Source organism: Sciurus vulgaris (assembly GCF_902686455.1).
Source record: "Sciurus vulgaris genome assembly, chromosome: 18".
Lineage (NCBI taxonomy): Eukaryota > Metazoa > Chordata > Mammalia > Rodentia > Sciuridae > Sciurus > Sciurus vulgaris.
The window spans coordinates 27,510,184-27,537,841 of record NC_136479.1 but is presented as its reverse complement, the minus strand read 5'-3'; the positions used below and the strand labels follow the sequence as shown (position 1 = coordinate 27,537,841).

Below are 27,658 nucleotides of genomic sequence, written 5' to 3'. Positions count from 1 at the left end.
CTTTTTTTGGATCCTACCCACTCTCTCTCATGAGATAATCAGTAAAATCTAATTTTTAATGAATACTTGGTGATATTTGCCAATTATTGTTATCAATTTTAGACAAAAAGATATTGTATTTTACCTTTAAGAATCCTTACATTTTAGAAATACTCAAATTGTTATAAATAAAAATGAATACAAAATGATATATCTGGAATTTGCCTCAAAATAATAGAGGAACTGGGAGAGAGAAGAATAAGAAAGGATATAGATGAAGCAGGTTTGGCCATAAGTTGTCAATTCTTAAAAATAGGCGATACAGATTCAGTATACCATTCTTTCCAATTTTGCTTATGTTTGAAATTTTTATAATAAATCTCAAAAAGAAAGTTCATTTTCCTAAGGAGGCTGGACATTTTGCTCCATTGTTGTTCCAGTGATGAACGTAAGGCCAGTCTTAGCCTCATTCCTCTGCAGTTGACTGGCTTTTGTCCTCTCTAGAAGCGTGTGGAATCTTCTCTGCCATTGTTCTGGATTTTCAAGAGAACGTGTCTCGGTACTGATCTTCCCCCACCCTGCTAACACTCATGGGCACGTTCATCCTTCAGACCTTCGTCCATCAACTCTGAGTTTTCTTCTATTAATTCCCCAGCCTACACGTCCAATTTTCTTTCCTCCTGGAATTCCTATTAGTCAAGTGTGGACATTCTTGTATTAATCCTGTGTCATAATTTCTGCCTCTCTCTCTCTCTCTCTTTTTTTAGCTCTATAGTCTAAGAGATGAACTTTACCTTCTAACCTTTTTTTTTTTTTGTCTTTTCTGTTGTCTTTCTTTTCTTTATACTTAATTTCCAAGTTTTTTCTCGTTTCCATTTTTCCCAATACCCAGTCCTTATTTTTTACAATGTCTTAACAAAGCTTGGAAGATATTAATTTCTAAATTCAGAGAGTTCTCTTCTGTTTCCTGAATTATCTCTGCTGCCTCTCCTATCACTTTCTTCTGTGTGCTTTGGTGGTTCACTTCTGTAGTTTGGGGTTGCCTCTTCCTGGCTGCACAGTAAGTTACCTAATGGCTTAGTCTCCCTTCAAGACGAGCATAGGAGGAGGCAGCCGTTCTGCTGAGGGCCCCCTAAAAAGCCAAATGAAGATCCCTTTATTTTAGGCAGCTACCACCCATTTGAGGAATAATAGATGTGGCAGTTAAAAATAATAACCTTGAAATCCTTTGGCATTCCTACCAATGATCACTGGGGGTCGGTGTCCCTTCCCTCGTATCAGCTTCAAACAATACAACATGGTGGGACCGTTGGTCTGTGACTCTCAGGTGAGATCAAAAAGGCCATGTAGCTTCTACTTTGTTTATGGGACATTCACCAATCTTGGGACTGCCATATAAGAAGTCTGGTCACTCCAAGGCCACCATGCTGTGAGGAAACCACTCCCACAGGGAGGCTATGCCCACGGACAGTCCTGATCTCTGACTTATTCCAGCCCCAAGTTCCAGGCAGTGATTCCAACTGCCAAGGCCCTTACCAGCTGAGGTCCTGGAAGTCAAGGGAAGAGAGAAAAGCCAGCCACACTGTGGTCATCTGAATTCCTGAGCCCCAGAATAACTAAATTCATAACAAAATGGTTGTTAATCAACAAGTGTGTATGTGTTGGGGGGTGTTGTTTATAACACAATAGAAATAACGGAAACAACAGGCAAGACAGATTCTAACCCCCTTCTTCCACCACTGTCCAGAGCTAGAGCCACACACCTGTAGCAAGCAGCCCAGATGCACAGGCTCTTGTGTGTGACCTACACACGTGCAGTGACCTGGCCTTTGCACAGCCAACCCTAAAGCACCTTTAGAAGTGCCCATAGGCACGCTGGAGCCACACCATGCAAACCTTGGGTAGGTGACATAGTCTATGCCTCAGTTTCCTCATCTGAAAAATGAGAATGTAAATAATAGAACTGTGAGGATTAAATGGAATTAATTCACATAAAGCTTCAGGACAGTGCCTGGGGCACAAGTGTGAGTGGGTGTTATTGCCTGTCCAGGCATTTCTCCCTCTGAGGGGAAGAGGACATTAGGGAGGAGTGAGCCCCGAGTCCCTGGGTTCCCAGCAGCCACCCTGATACTGAGTCCCTGGAGGAAGGGGGAGCCTCCGGGCCTGTGGGAGGGCATGCTGTCCTGGCCACCCCTTCTCCCAGCCAGGACATCCTTAGATGCAGACAGTTAGAGTGGTGCTTCTGGACCAAAGCTTAGAGCTGCCACTCAGAAGGGCGTTGAATGGGCTGCAGGCAAGAGAAATTCAACCTGTGGTCTTCACATCGCATGTCCTGATTCATGAGTTGATATTAGCACTTTATATAAAAGATGAAACAAGCTGAGGCGGAATAAAAATTGCACTAAAGGTGAGCATTGGCTTGATTGTATACGTGTGTGCCCCTGTCTACACATTCACTGGGTCACAATTAATGTAAACTGGATTCCTCACTGGATGGCTCATCAGGAGTGTCTGAAATTGCTGGAGAATCAGTGTTTTAATGGACTTGGGCACTGAGGGCATTAAGCATGCTCCCTGGAAGGCCACACTGTGGAACACAGTGCTACTCTCCTTGGGGGAGGGGGAGAGGTTTGCTGAATTAACAAGGCAATGAACAGAAGGACTTCCTATTGGCCCAGCATCTGATTCAGGGTCCCCTTTGGAACTGTAGGAGATGCTGTAGCAGGAAGCACAGGACACCAACACAGAAATAGCGAGAGAGCCATCATTGAAAATAAACCCACCTAGACTGGGTGGGGTTATTTTATACTGGCAGCCACATGAGTCTTAACAATGACTTATTTGTTAGAAAGGAATAATTCAAGTTATTCATCTTTCTGTAAAATGGAGAACAAATCAAAAGTTAAAATCACTGTTGGGCCCAGCATCAGGGAGGCTGTGGAACCACTTGCACATCCACACTGTACTCCTAGGCTGGATTGAGCCCTTTGTGGTGGAAATGTAGCTAGATCCAAAAACTTCACTTATGCACGTTCTTCGGCCCAGCAGCATCGCTTCTAAGGTTTGAGCTCTTATGGATACATTTACAGTTTACCTAAGTTCAAAAAGATAAATGCAAAATAACAAACACTGCAGCACTGAAGTTGTGAAGAGTTGGAAACAACGGAATACCCACTAATCCAGGAGTAAATTATAGCACATCCATAACTTAGGATCCATAGCATCCTAAATCCATAGCACTTAGGATGAAATGCTATGATAAAATGGGTAAAATGAATGGGGTAGCTCTCTGATGGGTAAGAAAAGAATGTCCATGAGATAGTTTTAGATGGGAAAAAAAAAAAAAGCTGCCAGAAAAATACATAAAATGTTCCTAATTTTAAGCTATTTCCACATACACAGAAGAAACGGGCTCAGCATACTTGGTTGCCTCTCAGGAAATGAAGAGGGTGTACTTGGCTTTGTGTGCTGATGAAATTTCTGCAACTAGCATGTATTTTATAAATGGGAAAAAATTAAATAATGAACAAGGACCATAAATCTTTATTTAGGAGATATAACCAAAAATTTCAAAATACCATGTTCCATAGGTGACCAATTAAGAGAAAGAAAAAGAGTGAGAAGCAGAGAAGGAAATGTTTGAAGAGATAAAGTGAAAAAGTCAGGGGGAAAGGAACCCGAAGATGAAGGAGCCTGGGGAAATGCAGCGGCAGGAGCGGTGGCAGAGGAAGGCGGAGGTGGGCTGTCCCCTTCCATGGGTTACGCTTCTCAGGTCGCTGGGGCCCGTCCCTCCTGGTAATGAAGGGGGTCTACTTTTTCTTTCTATGATCATTAGATTGGTATCCTCCCCTCATAAAGCCATAGGGTATTTGGCTGGGCAGGCCTGTGTAAGCTTTATTGAAATCATTTGGCTTTCAGAACGGACTTCAAGATTCAAAGCACTATCTGTTTTTAACTAGGTTTTGACGTTCATCTGCCAGGCCTTTTCCCCCTCTGATTGATATACCAGATTGCTCTTTTCTGATGTTTCCAAATCATATTCGGGGTTTTTATTTTGTCCTGAGACCAGGTCTTCACTACGTTGCCAAGGCTGACCTCAAACTTGCAATCCTCAGCCTCCTGTGTAGCTTGGATTTCAAGGTGTGCACCTGACTTTCTAAATCACATTTGTAAAGAAAACTTATTTCATAGTTCCTATTTTTCAAGTCCATAGGGAAAGGATGAGAGAGTAAAATCTGATCACAGGGATACCGTGTGCTGAGAAGAAACAAGGAAGGTGTTTCGGGGCCCGGAGGATGCACCTTGCCTGTGGCACTGGAAACCTGGATAAACCTGGAAGGTGGTGCTGGGGTTGGAGGAAAGGCCCAGGTATGGGTCCGGACCACCAGGAAGGGGTCAAGGCCCCTTTCTTTGATCACTGGGAGGCTGCCCAAAACAATCGCAAATACAGTAATGTTCCATTAATACATACACATGAGGTGTATGTATTACAAGATGTGGCTCTGTAGGGGAGCCCCAGCAAGACTTGGGAACAGGCAACACAGGGCCCAACTCAATTTGAGCTGACTCCTCATGTGCCATCCTGGGACCAATTCTAGTTTCTTAAAACTAAAAGCTGTTCGCAGAAACAAGACGGGCCTGAGGCCTCATAGAGCTTCCCTGACAGGCACCAAGGAGTGGCAACAGCACAGAGTCCAGGCAGAAAGCTCGTTTCTCCACTCTTTATTAAAGCTAGGTCCTCCTGCAGACAGCTCAGGGCAGGGCAGAAGCAGCTGGGACTCAGGAAGGATGGGCACAGTGACAGGCCCTGGCCACTAGGGTAAGGCCAGAGATACCTCAGCCCCGCCCCCAGCCTCCCCCAGCGCTTGGCCCTTCCTGAGACTTATGTCCCAGAAGACATAAGGGGAGAGAAGAAACCTGGAACAGAGAGGCCATTGCTTAGGTCCCTCCCTGGGACCCCCATCCTCCGCACCACCCCACCCCACCACCTCAGCCCAGCCAGGCTAGTTCTTACCACCACCACCCAGGCCCTTTTCCCACCCACTGACTACCACACCTCCTACCCCGCCCAGCCCCTAGCAGCCTGGCTGCTGGCTCTCAGCCCCTGAGGCCTGTCTACACTAAAACAGAAGGAACTAGGTCTAAGGGAATGCAGTCACTTTAAAATCTCAGTTCTCTGGCCCCTCTCACACTGGCCCAAAAAGCACAAAACGGGGGACCTCACATGAGAAGTGCCTCAGCTGCTGCCCAGTGGCTTCCATCGGTCCAGTCTGGAGGGTGGGGTATCCACCAGGCAGGGGCCTTGCATAGTTGGGTGCTTAGTTTGTCACAGAGATATGGGCTCAGGTCCACACCCAGTGGGCAGTCACTGTGCAAGCCACCAAACCCTCAGTGCATCCACTGTCCTACCTGTGAAATTAAAATCTAGACAGAAACGCTACTTGTTTCTAGTGTAGAATAATGACTGAAGCAGAGTTAAAGGGACTTGTGGAGGTTATAGGGCCCTAAGTATGGGATGTGGGAAAAGGTCCTTGGACCACCCTCAGTGCTTTAATATAAATGAGCACTGACTCAGAAGGGCAGGTCTCCATGTCCCCCTGCTCCAGAGAGGTGGCAGCTCAGAGAATTGAAAGCCAGGATCCAGGTGTATAAAAGCCTGCACAAGGTGTCCCAAGGATGTCTGAGTGTGCCACCTCCAGCTGCCAGAGATAGGAGGACCAAAGGACTTAGGAAAGTGAGACCAAAACCCACCCAAGTAGCTAGCGCCTGGCTGATGTCAAGGATGGTAGAGTGAGGAGAGTGAGCAACTTCAGAGAATAAAGCGTCAAACTCTTGGGGACCCTGTGCCTGTGAGTATCTGCAACCCTTCAGCCCTGGCCACAAATTTGGTTTGTCTTTTTCTCCTCCTCCCATGTTCTTCAGGCCATAGTAGAGACAGAAATAAATATCCAGAGTTGACAGTCAGAATCAACGCTTTTCCATTTCCTCCTTGGATTATGGAGGAACACCATTCTTTAGAAACCTATAAGGCTTCCCTTTGTCTCCCACACAGTTCTTAAAACTTTCCAACACACACAAGCCACCAAAAGGTGCCTGAATCTCCCACTAAGAAGTTCTCAGCTGAACCCACCAGAAGCCAGGACTTGACACTGACCCACCCCAGCAGCCGGATGCTCTTACTTGGACCACCCCACCCTCCCCCGACACAAGGGCTTCTCCTCCCTCGATGTAAAACCCAGTTAGAACTCCTAAGTCACTTATCTGGGCCACCCACATTGGAATCCCAGTAAAATAAATAGCCTAGCCCGCCATCCCTACCGCCTGCCTGGCAGCACAGACCCAGAGATGGTGCAGTCTTTGTTAGGGGGGCAGACGCCAACCCTGGCCACTTCCACTCGCTGCTCTGCTCCCGCGAGCGTGCCCCACCGCCACCGCTGTACGAGCTCCGGGGCCACGGCAATCTCTTCTGGAGCCCTGAGGAAGGAAATCCGAGGCCGTGGGGCGGAAGGCCGTACGCCCAGGGCTGAAGGAAGGCACCGCACCCAGGACTGGGGCCCTCACTCCTAGGCCAGAGGAGCAAGGGGCGGTCCCGCGGCGGCCTGCGCCCGAGCCGCCCAGGGGAGGGGCCGGTGACCTAGTGGGTTGCGCTTCCTTCGGCCTCGGGCCCCTCACATGATGCTCTCCTCGTAGGCGCTCGAGGGCCCCGCGAACGCAGTCGCAGGCTCGGAGCCAAAGCTCGTCCCACCGGCGAACTCCAGCAAGGTGCTGCCGCGCTCCCCTGACCCGGAGCTCGCATTAGCACTTGGCAGACCCTTGGCCGGCGCCTCGGTCTTAGGCGCAGGGGCCGCCGCTGCCGCCTGCCCCGGAGCGCCCGTGGCACCGCGATGCGTCTTCATGTGAGTAAGCAGGTGCGAGCTCTGCGAGAAGCGGCGGCCACAGTTGGCGCAGGCATAGGGTCGCTCGCCTGTGTGCGTGCGTTGGTGGGTCACAAGCACCGAGCGCTGCGAGAAGCGCTTGCCGCACTCGGGGCACGGGAAAGGCCGCTCGCCTGTGTGGCCACGCCGGTGCTTGGCCAGGTTAGAGCGCTGTGCGAAGCCGCGGCCGCAGTCGGCGCAGCGGAAGGGCTTCTCCCCTGTGTGTGTGCGCCGGTGCCGCTTGAAGTCCGAGCTGTGGCCGAAGCCTTTGCCGCAGTCGGGGCATCGGTGCGGCTTCTCCTCCGCATGTGCCCACTGGTGCCGTGTCAGCGCAGCGCTCTGCCCAAAGCGCCGGCCGCACTCGCCACACGCGTAGGGCCGCTCGCCTGTGTGCGCGCGCCCGTGTGCTGTCAGGTGAGCGCGGCGACTGAAGCCAGCACCGCAAACGCCACAAACAAAGGGTTTTTCGCCGGTATGGCCGCGCACGTGCGCAGCTAGGTGCGAGCCACGGGCAAAGCGCGCACCACACTCCGGGCAAGGAAAGGGCCGCTCCCCTGTGTGTGTGCGCCGGTGGCGCGCCAGGTGCGAGCCATATACGAAACTCTTGCCGCAGTCAGCGCAGCGGTGAGGCCGCTCGCCTGCGTGGTAGCGCTGGTGCTTGGCTAGCGCTGCTCGGCGCCCGAATGTCTTGCCGCAGTCCGAGCAGATCCACGGGCTCTCCTCCTCAGCCAACGCGGCAGGCGCCGGCTCTGCCAGCAGTCCCCCAACCGCGGGACCAAAGGCACGCAGGCCGCCACCACTGCCCCCGGCACCACTGCTGCCAAAAGGGTCGCAGGCCAGCCCCGTGCCCTCCACCAAGGCCAGCGGGCCTCCCAAAGGTCCCTGCAAGGGGCGCCCATCTACCGGCAGCCGCTCTCCGAAGTCTGGGAGGCCCAGGATCGGGAAGCCATCCGGGTGGAGCCAAGACTTGGGGTGCACAGGAAAGTGGAAACCAAGTGGGTGCGAGGAAGGGCCTTCGCCCTCCCCCAAGCCATTGCCCATCTCCAAGAATCGCCTGTCTGGCTCGGGGTCTTTCTTGCTTTCCGGAGCCGCCGCCGCCTCCACCGCCGCCACCTCCTCTCTAGCCTCGGCCTCGGCGTCTCCATCCGCTTCCACAGCCTCAGGCTCCTCAGGCTCCTCAGGCCCCTCAGGCCCGGCTTCCTGCTCCTCGGGCCCCACTGTGGATGCCACCTCGCTGGACTCCTGTCGTGGGCCGTCACCACTGGGTTCTGCACAGCCACCACCACGCCGATGGCGCTGGAAGTCAGCACGCAGGCGGAAAGCCTGGCCACAGTCAGGACAGCAGTGCGGCCTGTCAGCAGTGTGTACAGCCTGGTGCCGCGCGAGTGCAGAGCTCTGGCTGAAGCTGCGACCACAGTGTGGGCACGGGTAGGGCCGCTCGCCCGTGTGTGTGCGCTGGTGTGTCACTAGGTAGGAGCGGCGTCCAAAGCCTGCGCCGCAGAAGGCGCATCGATAAGGCCGCTCGCCAGTGTGGATGCGCCGGTGCGTGACCAAGTGTGACTTGTAAACAAAGCGCTTGCCGCAGTCCGGGCACGGGAAAGGCTTCTCGCCGGTGTGTGTGCGCTGGTGTATGGCCAGGTGTGAGCGGTACACGAAGCCCTTGCCACACTCGTCGCAGCCAAAGGGCTTGACAGCTGCGTGGTAGCGCTGGTGCTTGGCGAGCCGTGACCGGTGTGGGAATACTTTGCCGCACACATCGCAAGTGGTCTCAGGCCGCCCTGTCGGGGCAACCACTGTGGTGGGAAACGACCAGGGAGCCAGCAGGTTCGAGCCAGGCTCCCGGCCAGGTAGGAAGGGCTTTGCCTCACACTCCTCCGCCAGGACCCCGAGGCCTCCTGAGTCCGGTCCCCACTCCTCTGGAGTCTGCGCTGAATCCGAGTCATCAGGACCCCAAGTCCCAGGCACATCCCCCACGCCGTAGGCCGCAGACCATAGACCTGGCGGCTCGTTCTCCTCCTCCGCCATCTCTGCCAGGAAGTCCTCATCATCTTCCTCCTCGTGGTCCTCTATGTCATCGTTCCAGAACCAGGCTCCTGAAGGCGATAAAGTTAAACCAGAAAGGAGAGGTAAGGGAACATGACCTGGCAGGCACTGCCCTGAAAAATCATGGCCCCCCAGGGACCCCAAGTTCTTCCTGAATGGGGCCTCCTTCTAGTAGTGGGCAGGCATCTCCACTCACCCACGTGAGAGATCATTCTTGCCCCACAAGCCCTGACTACCCCAGGGACAATAAAGCCACAGCCCCATTCCCAGCTGGGGACTTTCTGGGTGTGGGGCATGCACACATGGGGATCCCTCCCAGGAAGGTCAGGGTTCCACCTCTGGAGCACCCTCCAGGGCTTGCCATCCTATGAAGGACCTGAGACTGCCAAGTGGGTGATCTTGTCCACAAGTTCTTGTGAGTCCCAAGGCTAAGCCCATAATGGATCCTGTTCCCAAAAAAGAGGAGACAAGTTCCAAGACAGCCACTTCCCTAGGCAGCTTAGCAGAGGGCAGTGCAGCCTGGAGGTTTCAGCACCCTCAGGACCTGCCTCTACAAGCGCCTAAGCTTTGCTGGGCATCCCTCCATCTCTCAAAGCAGAACCAGGAAAAGTTGGCCTGGTGAAGGGCCAGTGGCCCCTGCCCTCTGCTCATCCTAACAGGCTTGAGCCTGCTACATGCAGGTTCTTGAAACCCTTTCCCCTTTAGAATCCACCTTTCCCTGTGAGCTACCCTTCAGCTTGGGCTTCCTAAACTGCTGTGCGCTTGGGAAACCGCAAGCCTACTGGGACACTGAGCACTCCAAGTTCAGCTACTTGTCTCCTCCACAGAGCTGCTCCCAGCCTTTCCCTTCTACCTCTCTGGAGCCAGGTCTGTAGTCTCCTCTTTATGAATCAAGGGTGCTGGCAGCCTGCCACCATGATGTGCAGGGGGACTCATGTACGGAGCAGGCACTAATTCACACTGGGGACGTACAGGAAACTGCCTGGCCTGTGGCAGCCCCAAGTGTTCAGAGCACCTGTGCACCTGCTCTCTACACTCTGTACTATGCTCGCTTCAGGTCCCAGCAACTGGAAGGTTGGAGCTTCCACAGCCAGGGTCCAGGAAACTTCTTCCAGCCCACTTGGTTCTATAGCCAAGACTGGCCTATTTTAGCTGTCACCTGGCTGGCGGAGCCCAGGCCACTGAGTTTACCCTTAAGATGGTGAGAGCCCAGGTGTTCTCAGAAGCCTAGGCTGACCCTTCATGTCAAATGCTGCATCCTTCCAGGCCCTTGTTCTGTATAACATTCTCTATTGTGACCTAGAGTCTCATGGGAAAGCACAGCTCACTGCCAGGTGCAGTGAAGCTGGACAGAATGGCACAGACCTGGCTGCAGTTGTAACAGAACTTGCATGGATCATATAAGGGATGAGAAAATGGGTTATTTTTTATATTTTTTCTACAGCTAGTAATACTGTGTGATTGTAGTAAACATAGCTTTAAATTAAAAATGTGTTGTTAGGCTGAGTTCACCACCAGCTGCCACCGATGCCCACTGAGTAATGAGAAGTAGTTGTGCCCCAAGTGGCACAGAAACATCCCAGTTCCTTTTCTCTGGGCGCCCTTCTTTGGCAGCAACTCTTCCCTAAATCTGAGAGGGCTGCAGCACCCCTTGCGGAAGGGATGAGTGGTGGAGGGACAGGCCATCTGGGCTGATGGTCAGATCAAAAGGCTTTTTTCCCTTTGGCTCTGGTGAGGGTCTTGAGTAGTTTCTAATTAGAGCCCCCTAACACAGGGGAAATTCACATTGAGGAACAAATACAATTTCTTGGCAGATTTTTTAGTAGGTTAGTCTGCCATCAGGACCGAATTAAGGAGCAATAACCATATGCTGCATTAATAAGCCTCAAAGAGCTGGACACCAGGGCCAGTGAGAACCACCTCACTGCTAGAAGCTGGAGGGGCTCTCCAACACCACCTTTTCTCAGAGTCCAAGAGCAGCAGGAATGCCTGCTGGTCCAGGGAGGTAAGCCCGTAATTCCCCCACCCCACCTGCTATGTACAATGGTCCAATCCTGACAGATACTTGGAGGAACTCATCATTACCTCTGGACCTGGCATGGCCACTTGTCCAACAGCAAGGACAAGTGATGAGGTCTTACCTAAACACTCAGCAAGGTGATGAAAGCCACCATGTACACCCAGTGAGGGAGAGGAAGGGCACCTGAGTCCCAGAGAAGTTAGAGCCAGCTGCACTTGAGATCTCAGGAATTATCAGGCCACTGGGAAGGGGACCTGGGTAACCCTGAGACTAGCAGACCCCAGGACCAGGTCTGTATTGTTTTCTGCTGTCAAAGTGGCACAGGGACTAGAGCTGGCCCTGGAATGGGGAAATCCAGTGTAACAGTTGCTTGAGGGACAGGGTTTGCAGAGTGTTTGCTAGCTCTAAGACCCAAAAGCCCTTTGTGGATCCAGGTGAGGATTCATCAGCTCTACTTGTCAGACCCCAACCAGCAGCAGACAGTTCACTCAGATCAGAAAGAGCATGGGGTGTGTTCCTCAATAGAGGATAGCAGGACAGGCAGTGATCCACCGATGGCCCCAAGGGTTGAGCATGGCTGCTTTATCCAGAACCACAGGGAGAGTGCAGAAGCCCTAGGGATGGGAGCTGGCATTTCACCTCCTTGCATCTAACATCTGCTCCAAGGATCTGACCTTGGGTGATGATTAGCTAGGCCTTTGGGAAGATCCTGAGGGACCACAAAGCGTTACAGAGAAAATGTAGAGGTCGATCAGGGATGAAAGTCAGCTATCTAGGAAGAACCTACCAGCGCTTGGCCACAGGACACCTTTACAGTCCATGTCAAATCCCAGTTAAAACAGATTTCTGGCCTACCAGGAAGTAGCAGGTGACAGGAGCTGGCACAGATAGTCTAAAGAAAGCCCTCTTGGCAGGTGGATGTCAAGGAAATGAATGAAAAAACCCAGGACTGTGGGTTGTCACCATGATTTCTCCAACCTTTCTCCCCAACATTTAGTCACAGCTATTTTCTAAAAAGACCTATTGGACAGGGTTAGGCTCCCCTTCAAAGCTCTGGGCTCTTACAGATCTTAGCATCGCCTCACTATCCCAGGCTCCATGCAGGGGTTCTCCTACAGGCTGGTGCCCCATTTATGACATCTCCCCTGCTAGCTCTTGAGGGGCAGCCAAGGGGAGCTCTGCTGGTGTTCCAAGCCCATTTCTACCTTGGGACCTGGGGCAGGTCACTTAACTTCAGTTTCCCCATCTGTAATCTCATTTTGAGGTAATGCTGCAAGGGTTAAAAAAAGTAAATAGCTGGGGGCTGGGGTTGTGGCTCAGTGGTAGAGCACTTGCCTAGCATGTGTGAGGCACTGGGTTCGATCCTCAGCAACACATATAAATAAATAAAAGTATTATGTCCATGTACAACTACAAAAATATAAAGATAAAAAAGATAAAAAAGTAAATAGCTGTAAAGTAGTGTTTGTAGACATGCTACATAGGCATTACAACTGGAAACAGGTGCTACCCCCGTCATGTGTTACTGTTGATTCTCCAAGGCTTCCCCTTGCTGTTTATTCTTAGTTCTCCCTGTTGTTGAGACTCTCTCAAGTATTAGGCTGTGTCCCTTTACTACTGCCAGGCATACATAGCCACAGATCCCTAACTTCAGACAGGTTACTAACCAGCCCTGTGCACCTGGGCATGCACATTCTCCTCTCCAACTGGGCAAGGTGGCAGGGGGCTAGGGAGGCCCCAGGGCTGGGGCACTGGCTGTCTTGGAGCTACCCTTTCACCAACACTTGGTACCCTGCAGGCCTAGAGATCCCTGTAGACAGTAGAGGTGATCCTGCCCTTCATGAAGGCCAAAGTTTACCCAGAACCCAGAAAGCAGCAGGCTCCCTCTCTCTGCCCAGGCCCTGCTCTAGCTTCAAGAAGCTAGCTGTCATGCTCTGATGGCTGGTGGCCCAATAGCAAACGCCCCCAGACATCTCCAGGAAGTGCCCTGGGCACAGGGCAAGGGAAGATGCCTCCAGCTGCCACAGAGGTGGCTAAGGGATGCTCTGCACACCAAAACACACTGGCCAGGAAACCTGTCTCCTGGCCAAGCTGGCCTGGCCTTGGGAGGAGTCAAAGCTGTAGGCTTCTGTCCTTCAGATAACCCTTCCCAAGTTCTCTGAATAAGGTCAGCACCTGCTCTTGCCCTCCCACCTCCCCACCCTGCAAAACTTTATCCAGACATAGAAACAAGCTGGGCTCAAGAGCCCCTGCCACCATCAGAGGCAGCACCAAGGGAGAAGGTACACAAGGGTGAAAGGCCCAGGTTGGTGGGCATTGGCAGCCTCCTCTCCTAGTTGGAGGAGGACATCAGAGACATTAGCCTCAGCCCAGCTCATCAGCTCAAGCTCAGAAAGGTAGCCAGGCTTCTTCACTGGGATCTGTCCTTTTGACCAGGTCCTGGCCAGGCTGACAGGCCTGTGAGCAGGTGGCCTTCCGCTGAGTATAGGCACTAGGCCATTCCTTGTCACCTCAGAAAGTGACCTCAGAAAGGCCAGTGACCTCTATGGCCTCAGTCCCCTCACAGGTTATGTGTGGATATGGAAACAAGGCCTGGCCCACCTCAAAATTATTTCAGAAAACAAAAGCACTCCCAGGCCAGGGGACAGGCCCACCCCCTTCCCACCTACACCCTCCTACCCCACCCCAGTCACAGCCTCCATCACCTGGAAACCTGAACCAGTCCTTTGCTCTAGGCACTAAAAAGCCTGCCTTTTTGCCAGGGTATTCCCTTATTCCTTCCCTTCCATCTGCACCAAGCCCAGGGGTCTAGGGCAAGATAAGATCCAACCCCTTTGTTTCCTGGCTAGTACTAGAAAAGAGGAGTTCAGTGATAGCCAAGGTCCCCTCTGGGGCATGGCCGTGTGAAACCTAATGGACTGGCCTCTCAGGTCCCACTAGGTGCTCACAGCTGTAGAAGTAGAAACTCCCAGCAGCCTGGTGCCAGCCTCTGCCTGCTGTAGGTGACAGAGGGGAACAAGTGTGCCTCTATCTATTGGGTGCAGCCACACTGAGGCTCCAGAACTGCTGGGGTATCTGCTGATCATTGGATTCTCTCACCTTAGTGTGCGTCTCTACTTACTGCTTTTTAAACTTCATCTCTATCCTTTCCTGTGTAATGTTTAAGCCAGTTCAATCCTGGATGCTGTATTTCTCTTCTTTCCTTCACTTTCAGAATAGGGGCAACAGCCAGCTGCCAAGCAGGTGGGAGCCATCAGCTGGCCCCCTGGGACCCCATGGTGCTAGGCTTGGTCTGGCTGGCACAGCACCTGGAGGCTGCTGGAAGCTGCCATCAGTCTCATCATACCCATTCTGAATGCCATGGGCACGGGTGAGTGAATGAGACACAGTGCCTGTTCTTACCAAGCACCAGTCTTCTGGGGGAGGTGGACTGGAAGTGAAGAGGCAAACCTCATCCCAGGGACAGCATACCAGGGGAACCCTCTCAATTCTGAAGCCCAGGCAAGATCCCAAGAGGGTCCCAAGAACCTGGAGATTCAGCAGAAGAGTGCCTGGCACAGTGAAGGGGGACTGCAGACAGAGCCTTGAGGCCCCACCACCAACCAACCACTTGAAAAGTCAATTTCCTGTCTCAAGGGAGGCTGATGAGCCCTCCCCACACAGAACAGCACACAGCTGTCACAAGGACGACTCTGCAAGTGACAATGCTCTGATAAGGACGTATAATGTTGCTACAGTGTGTTTTTCTGTATTTTTCTTTTAAAACAAATGTATGGCTTGCTCCAGGTCTGCCCTGTGCCTTCCCTAGGTTGACATAACCATAGCCCCAAACCACAGATGCCTGTGGGGCAAAAGCCTCACTGCACATACTGAAATACTGAAAATGACTGTGATTCCACTGTACCACAACACAACCAAGAATCCCACAGGCTGAGGTTGGAAACCATGGGTTCGGTGCATATTCTTTACTCTCCAGATGAATAAAGCAAGGCTCAGAGAGTTGAAGGAGCAGAGCCAGAGCCAGGTCCAGGTCCAATGCCCTTAGAGAAACTAACCACCCCAAATGTCTTCTTTACACATCACTCCAAAATCTCTTCTCCAGAAGGCCCCAAGCTGCCCACCCAGGCCAGAGGCCTGCCCATGGACTCCCTGGGAAGACAGGGAAGGCTGAGGGGGACTTTTTTGCACAAGTGGTCAAATGGGTAGAGAAGACAGTCTCAGAATCAGAAAGGCTGCACAACATTCTACCAGGCTCCTAGTATCTCTTAACCAAAGTCCTGACCACTGCCCCCATTTATCAAAAATTAAAAGAAAAAAAAGTAATCCTAGGTTCCAAGGTAGGGACAGGGAATCATTGTATTTTAATATTTGGGGCGGGGGGGGGGGGGTGGATACCAGGGATTGAAATCTCAGGGGCACTTTACTGAGCGACATCCCCAGCCCTATTTTGTATATTTTGTATTTTATTTAGAGAGAGGGTCTCACTAAGTTGCATAGCTGCCTCACTGTTGCTGAGGCTCACTTTGAAATCACCATCCTCCCATCTCACTCTCCCAAGCCACTGGGATTATAGGTGTCACCCGGCTGGAATCATTTTTAAAGTTCTCTAAGAACCTTCCAGTCATCACCCTGCTGTGGAACTTGACCAAGAGGACCCAAGAGACAAAAGAAGAGCTTAGCACATGGTGACTGCCCTGTCTCCATGGAACCCACTCCACACTCCAGACAGTCAGCACTGAGACTGTCAAAGGCAGCAGAGGGAACAGGTGCCAGGTCTGCAGAGAGCTTGGATAAAGACAACAGCTCTGGGCAATGGTGTTGGCAGAAACCCCATGCAATTCCATCTTGTGCTCACCTGTGTAGACACCAGTGACAATGTCTCCCTCCTCAGGGTGAGGGCTATCTGGTACCCAAGGTTCTTCCCCTTGTTCCAGGCGGAAGATCAGATCTGGCTTGGGGATTGGGTATCCTGCCCAGGAGAGAAACAGATGGCAGCTGTGGAGCAGCTGTTCCTGTCCATGCTCATATCCGCTCCTCCTCTCCGTCCTTTCCAGGACCAGCCCTCCCCACCTCACACTGCTCTAGGAGATTCTGCATCCCTGCCCTCACCACCCTCCTCTCCTCCCACCAAGCCCTGCCCACACAGCTTCACCTGCAGGATGCCCTCACCTGCCTCTCCCCCTCAAAGCTTCTGGAGCCATGAAGCACAGAAGCCAGAGCAGGACTGGCAGCTCCATAACACATAGCCACCTGGCTCAGACACCCAACCTACCTCTCCCAGAGGCCACAGTGGTCCCAAGGTTCCTGGGGGTAGCTAGCCCCAGCACCTCCCTGCTCCAAGACCCGGAGACTCAAGAAGCACCCTCTCAGACAACTAAGCCCCTTACAGTCATTGCCCATAAGGAACAAAAGGCTGTTCCTTACCCAAGGACACTAAGATCCCGTAGTTCTCTTGCATCACTTCCTGGTAGAGGCTCCGCTGGTCTGCATCCAACCTCTCCCACTCCTCCAGAGAGAAGTACACAGCCACATCTTCAAAGGTCACCAGTCCCTGGAAAAAACAGCCCCAGACACTGCCCTGGTTAGAAGCTGAGGGAACCCTGACACAGACAGCCCAGAAGATAAAGTCAGAGAGAACATACTGAAGCCCTACAACATGGGTCTCCATGGGACATAGCCAGCATCCCACAGTCAGGGTGGTCTACAGATGCCCAGAAGTGCTTTCAGGCTACACCCTGGCCCTGGAAGGTAGGGCCCCGATCTCCTGAGACCAGAGACTTGGGCTCAGAGAGGGTGAAGGATCCAGCTCATAGGGGACAAAGGCAAGACTCACATGAAGGTCAGGAAACTGGGAGTCCAAACCTGTAGCCCCTTATTCACAAGCAAATGCTGTGGCAACATCAACAGTGTGAAGGTCCACTCTTGAGCACACAAGTGGCACCAACTAAACTGTGGGCACCAGTGGCTGATCTTACTGGGGAGCAGGGAAGCAGAGCTTCAGTAGGAGACAGGCACTCTAGGCAAAGGGAGCAGACTGATCTTGGGGAACAGCCAGGACTTTGAAGTCACCATGCACAGTGCAGGTAAGCGGGTACCTACTGAAACAATCCGGACCACCCAATAGCCTAGGAAGGGTCATGCCCTAGGAAAGCAGAACCATATCTCCTAGGCCAGAGACCTGCAGCCCTGTCCTGGTTCAAAGCCTGGGCCCTACCTGAGGATCCCTGTGCCACTGCCCACAGAGGTCTTCAGGACTTCAGGTGTAAGGCACCTCTGAGGAAACCCTGCCCAGGTTACCTGAGTTCCAAGTGAGTAAGGGGAGCTCACCTGAGACCCAGCTGTAAGGAAATCATCCTCCTCTTCCTCCTCCTCTTCCTCCTCCTCCTCCTCTTCTTCCTCCAGATCCTCATCCTGAGCAGTAGCTGGAACCTGGGAAGGCTGTGGGGCTGTGGGGAAAACCTCTTAGAGGCCAGCTGCCCATGAGCACCTGGTCTGGTCACTCAGTCAACTTCTGCCCAGCCAGCAAGCAGGGCTGGAGCTCCTAGCTGCTCCCACATTTCAAAACCTAGTCCCTGCCACTCCAGCTCCAGCACTACCCTAGGGGTCCCAGAGCTCTCCCTGGCATGGCCCACACCAGCCCTCTTCACTTCCTCCCCAAGGGATTGGCTTTTTCTTACCCTTTTCCTGAAGAACTGAGGACTTGGCATCACCACTATGGCTAAGAGGCTCAGGGGTGCCCAACCCTGGACTCTGCTCCTCTGCCAGCACCTCCTCCATGTCATTGTCATCGTCCTCCTCTTCTTCCAACTCTGCCTCTGCCTCCACCTCCACCTCTGCCACCTCCTGCACCTGCTCCTCCTCCACCACCTCTGCCATGTCCTCCTCTTCTTCCTCTTCCACTACAATTTCCTCCTCCTCCTCGTCCTCCACCTCTTTCTCCTTTTCTTCTTCCTCTTCCTGCTCCTGGTCAAGATCACACTCTGACCCATCCTCTACCCTCTCCAGCTGGGCAGCTGGGGAATCTGGAGTTGTATGAATAGCTGCCATCTTCCCTAGGAGCAAGCCTCCACGTGACCTGAAATAAAGACAGGAGATACAGGTGAAGTCACTAGAGCTGAGGGAGAACTGGGGTTCTACCCACCACCTTATGCTGAGCAACCAGCACATTCTGTGCCAAAACGGTCGCCTGAATAGCCCCTCTCCATGAGCCCCTAGGACGTGGCCTCCACTTCCTCACTAGCAACTACACATTTGATATGAGCTGCTACCTCTTTTTGGAGTGAGTCAAGTATTTATCCAAGGTCTTTATCCTCAAGGATGAGAAGCACCAAATCAAGGCAACACAGTCCATGGGTGGTCTACAAGGAACAGCCCACCTGATATAGAGAACACAGAGAAACTTACCCAGTCCTCAGTACACATGAACCAGGTCAGCGAGGAATGTCAGAGGCGGGGCCCAAGCACAACCAGAATGTGGGCACTTGGGAGACTCAGTAGGTGGGAGGAGAGGACAAGGGACTCACTGGCCTCTTCAAGTGAAAGGTGAGATCAGCACTGAGAAGCCAGCAGGTCAGACTCCATCCTGTCGTGGGAGAGAGGAGGGCATGAGTAGGCATCACCCTCTCCTTTACCCTTCCCTTTCACTATCGAAGGGATTTGGAAGACGTTAAGTAGGCCATGGAGTTAGGCTCATCACAGGCCAGCACAGGTGATATTAAATGCCCTGTGACCCCTTACTTCAAGTTTAGGTGTCACAGAATCCTAAGGAATAAAATGCCAAAACCCCAGAGGCCCACAAGATTCTGTTTTCCCATAGATGTCACACACGGTTCAGCCCAGGGACTCAGAGCACACTTAGCCATGCTGCCACATGGTCCAGATCCCAGCTGGGGGCCCAGGGATATGGAAAGTTGGGAGCCCTGGGACCATTTCTCCTTCACAGTTGCACATTCACTAGGTCAGGACAGTCACAGTTTTGATAAATTGGTTTCTGTAGCTCCTTTTAGGACCTGAGACTGGGTCTGTGATTCAGCACCTGCCTCATCAACATCTCAGATCTCAACAGCCATTTTCAAAGCAACTTGGTCCAACCCAGAATCCTGGGGGGAGAAGGCACAAGTTCCAGAAGGATCCCAAAATGTCAGGCCACATGGTCACACTAGACATTGGGCCCATCCCAGCTCATCCTGCTCTACCATGGCAGAACACCTAAAGCATACTGTATAAAGATGCCCAGGGTCATGAGAACACTGTTCCATGGACACACATGAGCAAACTGCTCAGAGACTGACTCTTACTCCATATCCTGTCACTTTTATTCCAGCAGCATGTACTCATTTTCCAAATTGCTTTGAACAGCTGTTTCAAACCTATAGTTCAATGGCCTATCTGTGTAGATCTGCCTAAGTCTGGGGGCTGGGTGTCCTAGCATCCAGAGACCATCTCTCTCCTGAAGGTTGTATTCCCCCTTCACTGGTTCCCCATACTAGATTCAAAATGATGACCCGAAAGACCCAGGTCTCCAAACTAGACCCAGGAGCCTCCTGCTCCTCCAAGAAGCCTACCCCTCATCTCCCTGGCTCCCTGGTGTTGGAAGTTGCCTGAAGTGTAGTCCCACATGTGCAGCACCTTGCCCTGATGGGCACTCACACTGAGAGCACTCAGTGGCGGTTTCCCAGATGCCACCCACCTCAGACCCAGAGAGGGCTTTTCTCACTCAGGCCCCATGTGGTCAAATCAAGCTGAACACAGGCACCAGCACAGCCATCTCCTGCCTGGTCACCACCTGAAGCAGCAACTTCAGACTCCCCAAGGCCATGTCATTATATATGGGGACCCAACAAAAGAAGAGAGCATATGGCTTAGGAATACACAGGCCCCACACTCACCACCTCAGGATCTTTTCATGTGCCACCCTCTTTTCCTAGAACTCTCTTCACCCTGGGCCACACAGTTCTGTTCTTGTCCCTGGCAGCACCCACATTTTCTATTCCTGAGAGCAGTCAACTGAGGAACAGCAGGAGCTCCTTTTGCTCCCCTCTGAATCTCACCATTCCAGACATAGAGTAAGCACTCCAGTACTTACTGAAGAAGTGACCCCAAAACCCAGTGTTAATGTGGTAAGACAGAATTTTTAAAATTCAAGTGTTGGAGCTTACTGTCATGTTCCAGAACCACCTTACTGTCATGTTAACCACAACTGGGTGGTTCTTTGAGCCAGAACACAACCCAGAAGCAGCAGAGTCTCTGCTTCCAAAGAGGATAGCAGGTAAAGTTCCTTCTACCAAGAAACTTGTGCACTGATGACCAGAGAAGAGAGAAATCCAACTCTTGCCGAGGTCCATGGACCCTGAGCAGACAGGCCTGGGGTGAAGCAGAGCCAGACACCCCATGTGCCCTGTGGAACTCAGGGGCAGGTTAGTTTACACTTCTGCTCGGCCCTGGTTGCTCGATGTCTTCTCCAACCCACATACTCGACTCCTCCAGCCCAACAGTCCTTTGGAAGCTCATTTTGCTCACTTCCCCTTGACCTCTGACCCCAAGTCAGAAGCCACAAAGGTCAGATAAAAAGCTTCATTTCATAAATCCCTGGGTCATCTTGGTCACTCATTTCCACTAGGACCCTGCACCCTAGTATATGTTGCCATAGACATTTAGACTTGGGAGTAACGTCTCCTGCAAAAAGGAGAAAACTTTGAAAACTGTTAAAAACTCCATAAAAGTGCCAGATTCATGGAAATCCACGTGTGGGAGATGTGTGTTGCACTTGTACTAGTCACCTTCTTTCCCTCCAGGCCCTTCAGTCTTCCCTTCTGCCAGGAAGATGTCCTTCCCTGGCTGCCTCCACCCTCATTGTCTGTCCCTGGGTTTTTGCAACCCCTACCTCCTTGCTTCAGGGACCATCCCAGATCCCCTGGCCAAGGCAGCCAGTTCCCAGACCTGCCAATACTCGTGGGTCAAATCAAGTGCCAATGTTACCCTGCACAGGAAGAGCTAGGGGGCTGGTACTCTTCTTGGTACCTACACCTCCCCTTCCCCGAGTTCATCCTGACTTCCACCAAAGGCCAGCCCCACTCCCATCTCTGTGGCCACAAGGAGCACCCCAAATGCCATTCAACCCCCAGGAATGAGGTCCTGTACCCACCTACTGGCAACAGACGACTTAGCACGCAGCCCAGAGGGGCCTCCATTTGCAGATCAGGGAAGGCTCAAAGACACAACGCCCCAACCCCCAAGGTCATAAAGCAGGCTGGGGTGCCAGGACAAGTTGCTTCCAACCCCGCCCTCCAGGGAGCTAATGGGACCTCCACCTCCTGCAGAGGCCATGCCTGTGACAGCCCCTCCTGAATGGGTGTGTCCCCGGGGGCAGCCACAGCCCAGCCCTCACCACTACCGCGGAGGAGGAGGTGGTGGACACCTCCCGAGGTGTCGCGCGTGTCCTCCCCAGCCCGCCCCCTCGGTGGTGCCTGCCTGGACCTGCCCTGGGGGTCGGGGGCCCGTCAGTGACGCGCAGGCCCGGGTGGGGGGTCTGCGGGCCTCGCGGGGCGTGGGTGCTGCAAAGGAAAGACCCGGCTGCGCGGCTGCGGTTGCAGCCCCGCCAGGCCCCGGCCCGGAGCACCGCGGCCGCCCCACGGCACGGCCGGGCCTCCAGCGCCGGGTTTCGAGGGAGGGCGGCCCGCCCCTCGCCGCCCCCAGCGCGAGCCGGCCCGCCCGCGCCGCCGCCGCCCGCGCGACCCACTCACCGCGCGCCGGGCCGGCCGAGCCACGGGCGGACACGGGGCCGGGGCCTGCGAGCCGCCGGGGCCGCACTACACAAAGTGACGGCCGCGAGCTGCGCGGCGGCGGCAGCGCGTGGGCACCGGAAGTGCCGCCCGCCGGCCCCGCCCCGCCCATGCCCACGGGGGGGAACTTCCGGTCATACGGGGCCCTTCGGCGCGCGTTCTTCGAGCCTGGGGTGTCCGGGTTGCTCTGCCCTGGCGGGGCGCGGGGGTGATGCGCGTTTCGGGTGCTCGTGGGAACCCGCTACTCTGCCTGCGCGAAACCCCAGTCCCTCCCCTGGGGACGCCCACGAGGTCCCGCCCCCCGAGCATCCTCTCCACATCAAACCCGGGTCCCAAACCCGGGTCCAGTGCAGGAAGGTCCTGGGGTTGCGGAGGCTACACTTGAAGGAACATGGGGTCTGGACCGTGGGGAATGGAGGGCAGCCCTCGCGGAGGCGGGAGTCATAGGTGGGGGGCGGGTCGAGATATTGGAAGGCGAGCAAGCATTGCACTCCATCCCAAAACCTGCCTGCCTCAGTTGGGGTCTGATGGTGAGCTCTGGCTCCCACGGAGATGCGGGGCTCATTTCAGCCTGGAATGGTGTGGACTAGGCTCCTTTCCCGCGCCCATCTCACATGTACCAGTACGCTTAGTACATTTCTGTGATGAGCCCAGTCTTGGACCCTCAAGGCAGGGCAGCAACCATTGGGTTGCCTGACATAACTTCAGTCCAGAACCTCAGTTCCTGGCTGGTGAGCCTCTGGGACTTGTGGAGCATTCAGACCTTTCTCATCTCAAAGAGGGAGGAGTGCAGCAGCCCCAAAGCCTTGCCCTTCCCAAAGCATAGCTGGCCACTTTCCCAGCTGAATGTGATTCCTTGCTATGATGTGCTCGATTCATGACGTTTTTAAATTCACAACTAATTTATAATTCAGAGTCCTACTTCCACTTTTTTTTTTTTTTTTTTTTTTTTTGGCGGTGCTGGGGATTGAACCCAGGGCCTTGTGCTTGCAAGGCAAGCACTCTACCAACTGAGCTATTTCCCCATCTCCGGTGCTGGGGATTGAACCCAGGGACTTCTGCATGCTAGGCAAGGGCTCTACCAACCCCCTACTTCCATTTTTGAAAACAAAGTGAAAAATTTCAATTTCTGGCAATACAGAGCCTATGGTTTGCAGGGCACTAATCAGTACCCTGAAAAGAGATCAGCCCTGTGGATGAGGCTGGGCTTTGCCATTCTCCTTGGTACCAACCATTCCCCACCACCTTCCTCCCAGGTGCACCTCCACATGGCAGGTTTTGTGGGTATCTAAGTTTTTGAACCCTGGAGTGCCAGCTTAGACCCTTCCCCCACCCTACCTGACCTGTTAGGTTCAACAGGAAGCAGCATTCAGGAGGAACCCCCAGGAGGGTTCCAAGGAAGGGGAAGTAGGATAATTAACAACCAGGAGTAGGGGCGTCACCAGGTAAAGGGAAGCAATGGAATGTGGAGGCACCAGAGTCCCTGAAGGAGAGGATAAAGGAGGATGTTGAGCCAGGGGAAAACTGGGGTGACCAGGTAGGAGCTGTGACTTTGGAGAGACAGTGGGGGATGGGGCAAGGAGAAACCCCAGTCCTACCTTCTGTACCCTATCACCTGCTACTGCTGCTCTGTGGCCAGAGGACACAACCCTCAGGGTTCAGTCTTCAAGTTCCAAAGCTGGGTAGAGAACACATGAGGAGGAGGCAGTTAGAGAATCCAGTTCTCTGTTCCTGCCTTGGAACCTTCCACCTTGCCAGGCAATAACCCCATATCACTCCAGCTTCCGTCAGTTCTCACCTCGACCTGTCCTGACCTGATCCTTACTTAATTTCTCCCCTGCCCTTCTTAACAGAGATTTTCAAAGGCAGAGTCCAGCAGACTCTCCCACTCCATAGGCCCTGTATTCCTTCTAGTCTGTGCCCTGCCTGAGTCTCTATCCCCACAGTGGAGGCTATTTCATCCTGGTCTCTGAGTGTCTTCCCTTCTTCCTCCTATCCCAGGACAGGCAGAGTCACCAAAAATCATTTCGCTAATGACATTGAGGATGCAGACAGGCAAAGGTGCCACTGTCCGTCAAGCTCACGTGTCCCAGACCAAGTTAGACTTACCACCGTGTTCCTCGCTCCACACTTGAGACTTCCAGAGCAAAGTGTACTCTGGTGCGCCTCACATCATTTTGAGAATTAAACCTCAACTACTTGACTAGAGACCTAGGATCAGTGTTTATTTTTATAGTCAAAGTAGGTAAAAGTTCCCCTCACCTTCAGCCCCACCCAGCCCCTCCCATCAGGTCTGTAATCCCTGGGCCTGGACCAGATGCTAGTGAGCAGGCTTTATCAACGCCTCCGACTGGCTGAGCTTTGACAGACAACTCCCTTCATTCCAAAGTCTTTGCACCCACCCAAGGCAATGCTCAGCTGTCCCAAGTGGGTCATGCTTGGGTCACCCATGTCCTGAAGTCACTGAACCCTGAGCCTTCTGGCACCTAAGTCTGGAACTGGCTACTCCAGGTGCCTGTAGGCACTGACCCTGTGCATAACCCTGTCAGGCCATCCTCTCTTCATGGGAGACCCAGGTTCCAGCCTTGGCCCCTCCCTTCTCCCTGCCACTTTACTTCACAATGTCTTTGTGAGGCTCTGGTGTAGCCACGATGCTGCTGAGAGCCCAGTGACCCTGCTGCTCAGGTTGCACGAATCTCAGTCCCAGGCAAGTCCTGCCCAGGTGCTTCTGGCTGCCCCTTCATGTGGGTTCTCAGGGTCCAAGACTATGCCCCTTCCTCCTTCCCACCAAGGTCTGGAACCTTATCCCTGGAGTCCCAGCCTGCAGACACACACGCTGTAGGACTTGTTCACAGGTGTGTCTGTGTGCACTGTCCCCCCCCCCCCCCTTTTTTTTTGAGATAGGGTCTTGCTGAGTTGCTGAGGCTGGCCTCAAACTTGCAATCCTCCTGCCTCAGCCTCCTGAGTCATTGGGATTGTAGGCACGCACCACTGTGCCCAGCTCCATGAGGACACATAGCCCACATGCCTGGCACATCTGCCATATGCCAGGCCCTGTGCTCACTCCTGGGGTTCTCAGGTCTGCCTGACAGGTGGGTGGGAGCAGGGTAGGCAGAGGCCTTTAGTTGGGAGCTACATGACTCACCCCACTTTTAAGAATCATGTGCAGAAAGATGTGGCAGCCCCATGTGGGGCAGCAGAGTGGCAGAAAGTGGGAAGAGGAATGGGGAAGTCGCCGGGAGGGGTCCTCAGGGAGGGGCCCTGTGAGAGCAGAAGGGCTCACCATGCTCCAGGATGGCATGTGGGGATCAAGCTTGTCAGTCCAGACTCAGCTGAGGCCCTGCCCCTTGCCCAGGGATGGGATTCAGGGGATCTGAATTTACCACGGAACCCTCAGAACCGGTAGTGAATAGGGTGTTTTGGTGACAATTATAAAGTAGACAAGGCATTATAGTATTCCCTACGATGGATGATTGAGGATTGGGTGGAATTTCATGCCACTTTTTGACATGATGGGCGAGAATGTAGATATGCCCAAGGCCTCCAATCACCTGCTCCCCCGGGCACCCAGTGAGCTAAAAACACAAGGAAGGGAAGGGAAACAGTACCACCCATGGAAAACTGAAAGCAGACAACACGCCTTTCAGGGAGGAAGAAAGGAGGGCGATGGGCCCGTGTCCACCTGCCACCAGCTGTTTATGGAGCTGGAAGAGAGGGAGCTGGCAGTCTGCCTGGGCACAAGGCCTGCCCGGGCCTGTGCACCTCACGAGAGCAGGAGAAAGCAGGAACAAGAAAAACAAACACCCACACTGGATGTGGCAGTGTTCCCTCCCTAGATGACACGGGAGGGGTGCCGGTGGCAGGAGGAAAGCAGCTGCCCCTCCAGCCTCAGCTTTAGCTCCTATGCAGTGTCACCAGCTGTTCTAGGGTGGGGGTGGGGCACAGCAGTAGGGGATGCAGCTGCTACCTCAGGATGTTGGGTCTGGGAGTCAGAATCATGACAGGTACAGCCAGAGCTGTGGGCCAGGAGTTGATAGAAAGCAGAGGGGTCCATACTCCTTCATGGGATGGGTATCCAAGCCTGAAAGGTGAACAAAGACTGGGCTGTAGGGGTGCAGGGGACACTTGGCCTAAGCAAGAACTCCAGGTACTAGCATGAAGCATTTCTAGGGGACCCCAAGGTAGCAAGCAAGGGAGGGTCATGATTTGCCAGGGTGGGTGGGGGAGTGGCAAGGAGCCATCCAAAGACTATTGAGGTAACCTAGGTGAATAACGACAAGGTGGCAGAATTAAGCTGTGGAAATGGAAATTGTTCAGCAGGAAACAGATGCCCTTGGGATTCTGGTTCTGTGATCCCTGACATGGCTGGGACACCACCACTGACACCATTGGTCTACTGTCCTTCCAGAGGGAGGTTCTTTTTCCTGCCCAAGCCGCCCCAGGCTCCAAGTCCATCACAATCTTCAGACCAGGCAGCTGCAGGGCATAATGGGAGTGGGTGGTCACTGAACTAGGGATGTCAGGGAGCAGAAAGGAGGAGCAGATGGCCCTCTACTGGCCTGGGTGCAGATGAATGACAGAAATGCCCTCCAGGTAAGGCTGGACCAAGTCCAGGTCCCTGCAAGGAATAGGAAGGGAGTATCTGGACTGCAGCCAGGCAAGACCTAAGGGGCTGGGGACAAAAGCTCTCTCTTTCCTTGACCACACTTCAGGCTCCTCTGAGGTGCTTCTCAACATGGCCTCTAGCTTCTGTGCCGTCTTTGTGTTGCCCGGTAAAAAATCTTGCAAAGTCAGTCTAGCCAGAATCCCCACCCTCAATGTCTGACCAAATCTCACATCTACTCCCATCCCCAGGTGAGGTCTGATCATCATTAGTCCCTGTGAGCTGAATCCCTCTTAGTATTTTTTCATCCACTGACACCTGCCCCCATCCTAGCTCCTTCACTGCAAATCCCTATTTATCCCTGTTGTATTCAGAACTGAGCTGGGTTCTATACCAAGGTCTCTTTGCCCCTGTTGCAATAGGTCCTGAATTAAATCTGTTTTTAGAAACTTACTATCCAGAGTGGCACTATGGGCACATGGGATTGGAGTAGGGACATGGGCTAGCACCCCCACTCCCCCATGCCAGGCACCTTGCTGTCCTGCAGTTTGAGAGGCTGGGAGCATCCTAGGAGGGCTTCCTGGAGGAGGAGGAGACAGCCAAGTCCTGGGAGCAGAGTGGAAGGGAGTTCTGCCCAGCTAAGGTGGGGGGTAGAGGGTAGCACATGTCTGCAGCTGGGACCAAAATCCAGCACACTTGAGGTCTACTCAGAGCCTGCTTGTATGAACAAAGATGTCCTTGGCCTCAGTCACATTTGGAATTCTGCTCTGGTCCCACTGGCGAGCCACAGGAAGGCTGATGCACTGAATGAGCTTTCTGACAGTTACTGTGTGGGAAGACAATCTCCTCACTGCCAGCCTCCAGTAGTCTCACTATGTCACCCAGGCTGGTCTCAAACTCCTGGGCTCAAGTGATCCTCCTGCCTCAGACTCCCGAGTGCTGAGACTAGGCACACACCACCACACCCAGCTTACTTAGAAATTATGATATAAATTTTAGAACTAACAAATAATTGAAGTAATTGAAAAGGAGAAGGTGGGACAGGGGACAGGGAGAGTAAGGGAAGGATTATCTAGAATTTGTCATAAACCTTGTAGGCTTGACCCAAGGAAGCCGCTGAGGGATGGAGTCCAGATACCTACTGCAGCATGGCGTTGACATGGCATGAATATGGTCAGAGGGTCAGCCCAAAGAGATGGTTACCTAGTTGCAAGAAAGTCGTTTTGCCATTATTATGACTGAACACATTCCGGAGGACTAGGAAAGACCTCACACCTGGGCCCCTCTGTAGAGCTCTAGTCTGTAAAATAGATAAAAC

The 27,658-nt window shown here is 53.2% G+C and overlaps 1 protein-coding gene across 3 annotated transcripts; it reads right to left on the bottom strand.

Moving 5' to 3' along the window:
* Window positions 1-4,481: 4,481 nt before the first annotated feature.
* ZNF316 (zinc finger protein 316) lies at window positions 4,482-27,658 on the bottom strand. Of its 3 annotated transcripts, XM_079122032.1 has the most exons (9): window positions 27,544-27,658; window positions 25,705-25,818; window positions 23,336-23,415; window positions 18,361-18,538; window positions 17,634-18,031; window positions 17,284-17,402; window positions 16,381-16,507; window positions 15,812-15,925; window positions 4,482-8,986 (listed from the first exon to the last, which is right to left on the bottom strand). In XM_079122032.1, the coding sequence occupies exons 5-9, from the start codon at window positions 18,001-18,003 to the stop codon at window positions 6,648-6,650; spliced, it is 3,069 nt and encodes a 1,022-aa protein (XP_078978158.1). In that variant the 5' UTR covers window positions 18,004-18,031; window positions 18,361-18,538; window positions 23,336-23,415; window positions 25,705-25,818; window positions 27,544-27,658; the 3' UTR covers window positions 4,482-6,647. The 3 variants fall into 3 exon arrangements, with proteins under 3 accessions (XP_078978158.1, XP_078978159.1, XP_078978160.1); XM_079122033.1 differs by lacking the exons at window positions 23,336-23,415; window positions 25,705-25,818; window positions 27,544-27,658 and adding an exon at window positions 21,699-21,963; XM_079122034.1 differs by lacking the exons at window positions 23,336-23,415; window positions 25,705-25,818; window positions 27,544-27,658 and adding an exon at window positions 21,101-21,652.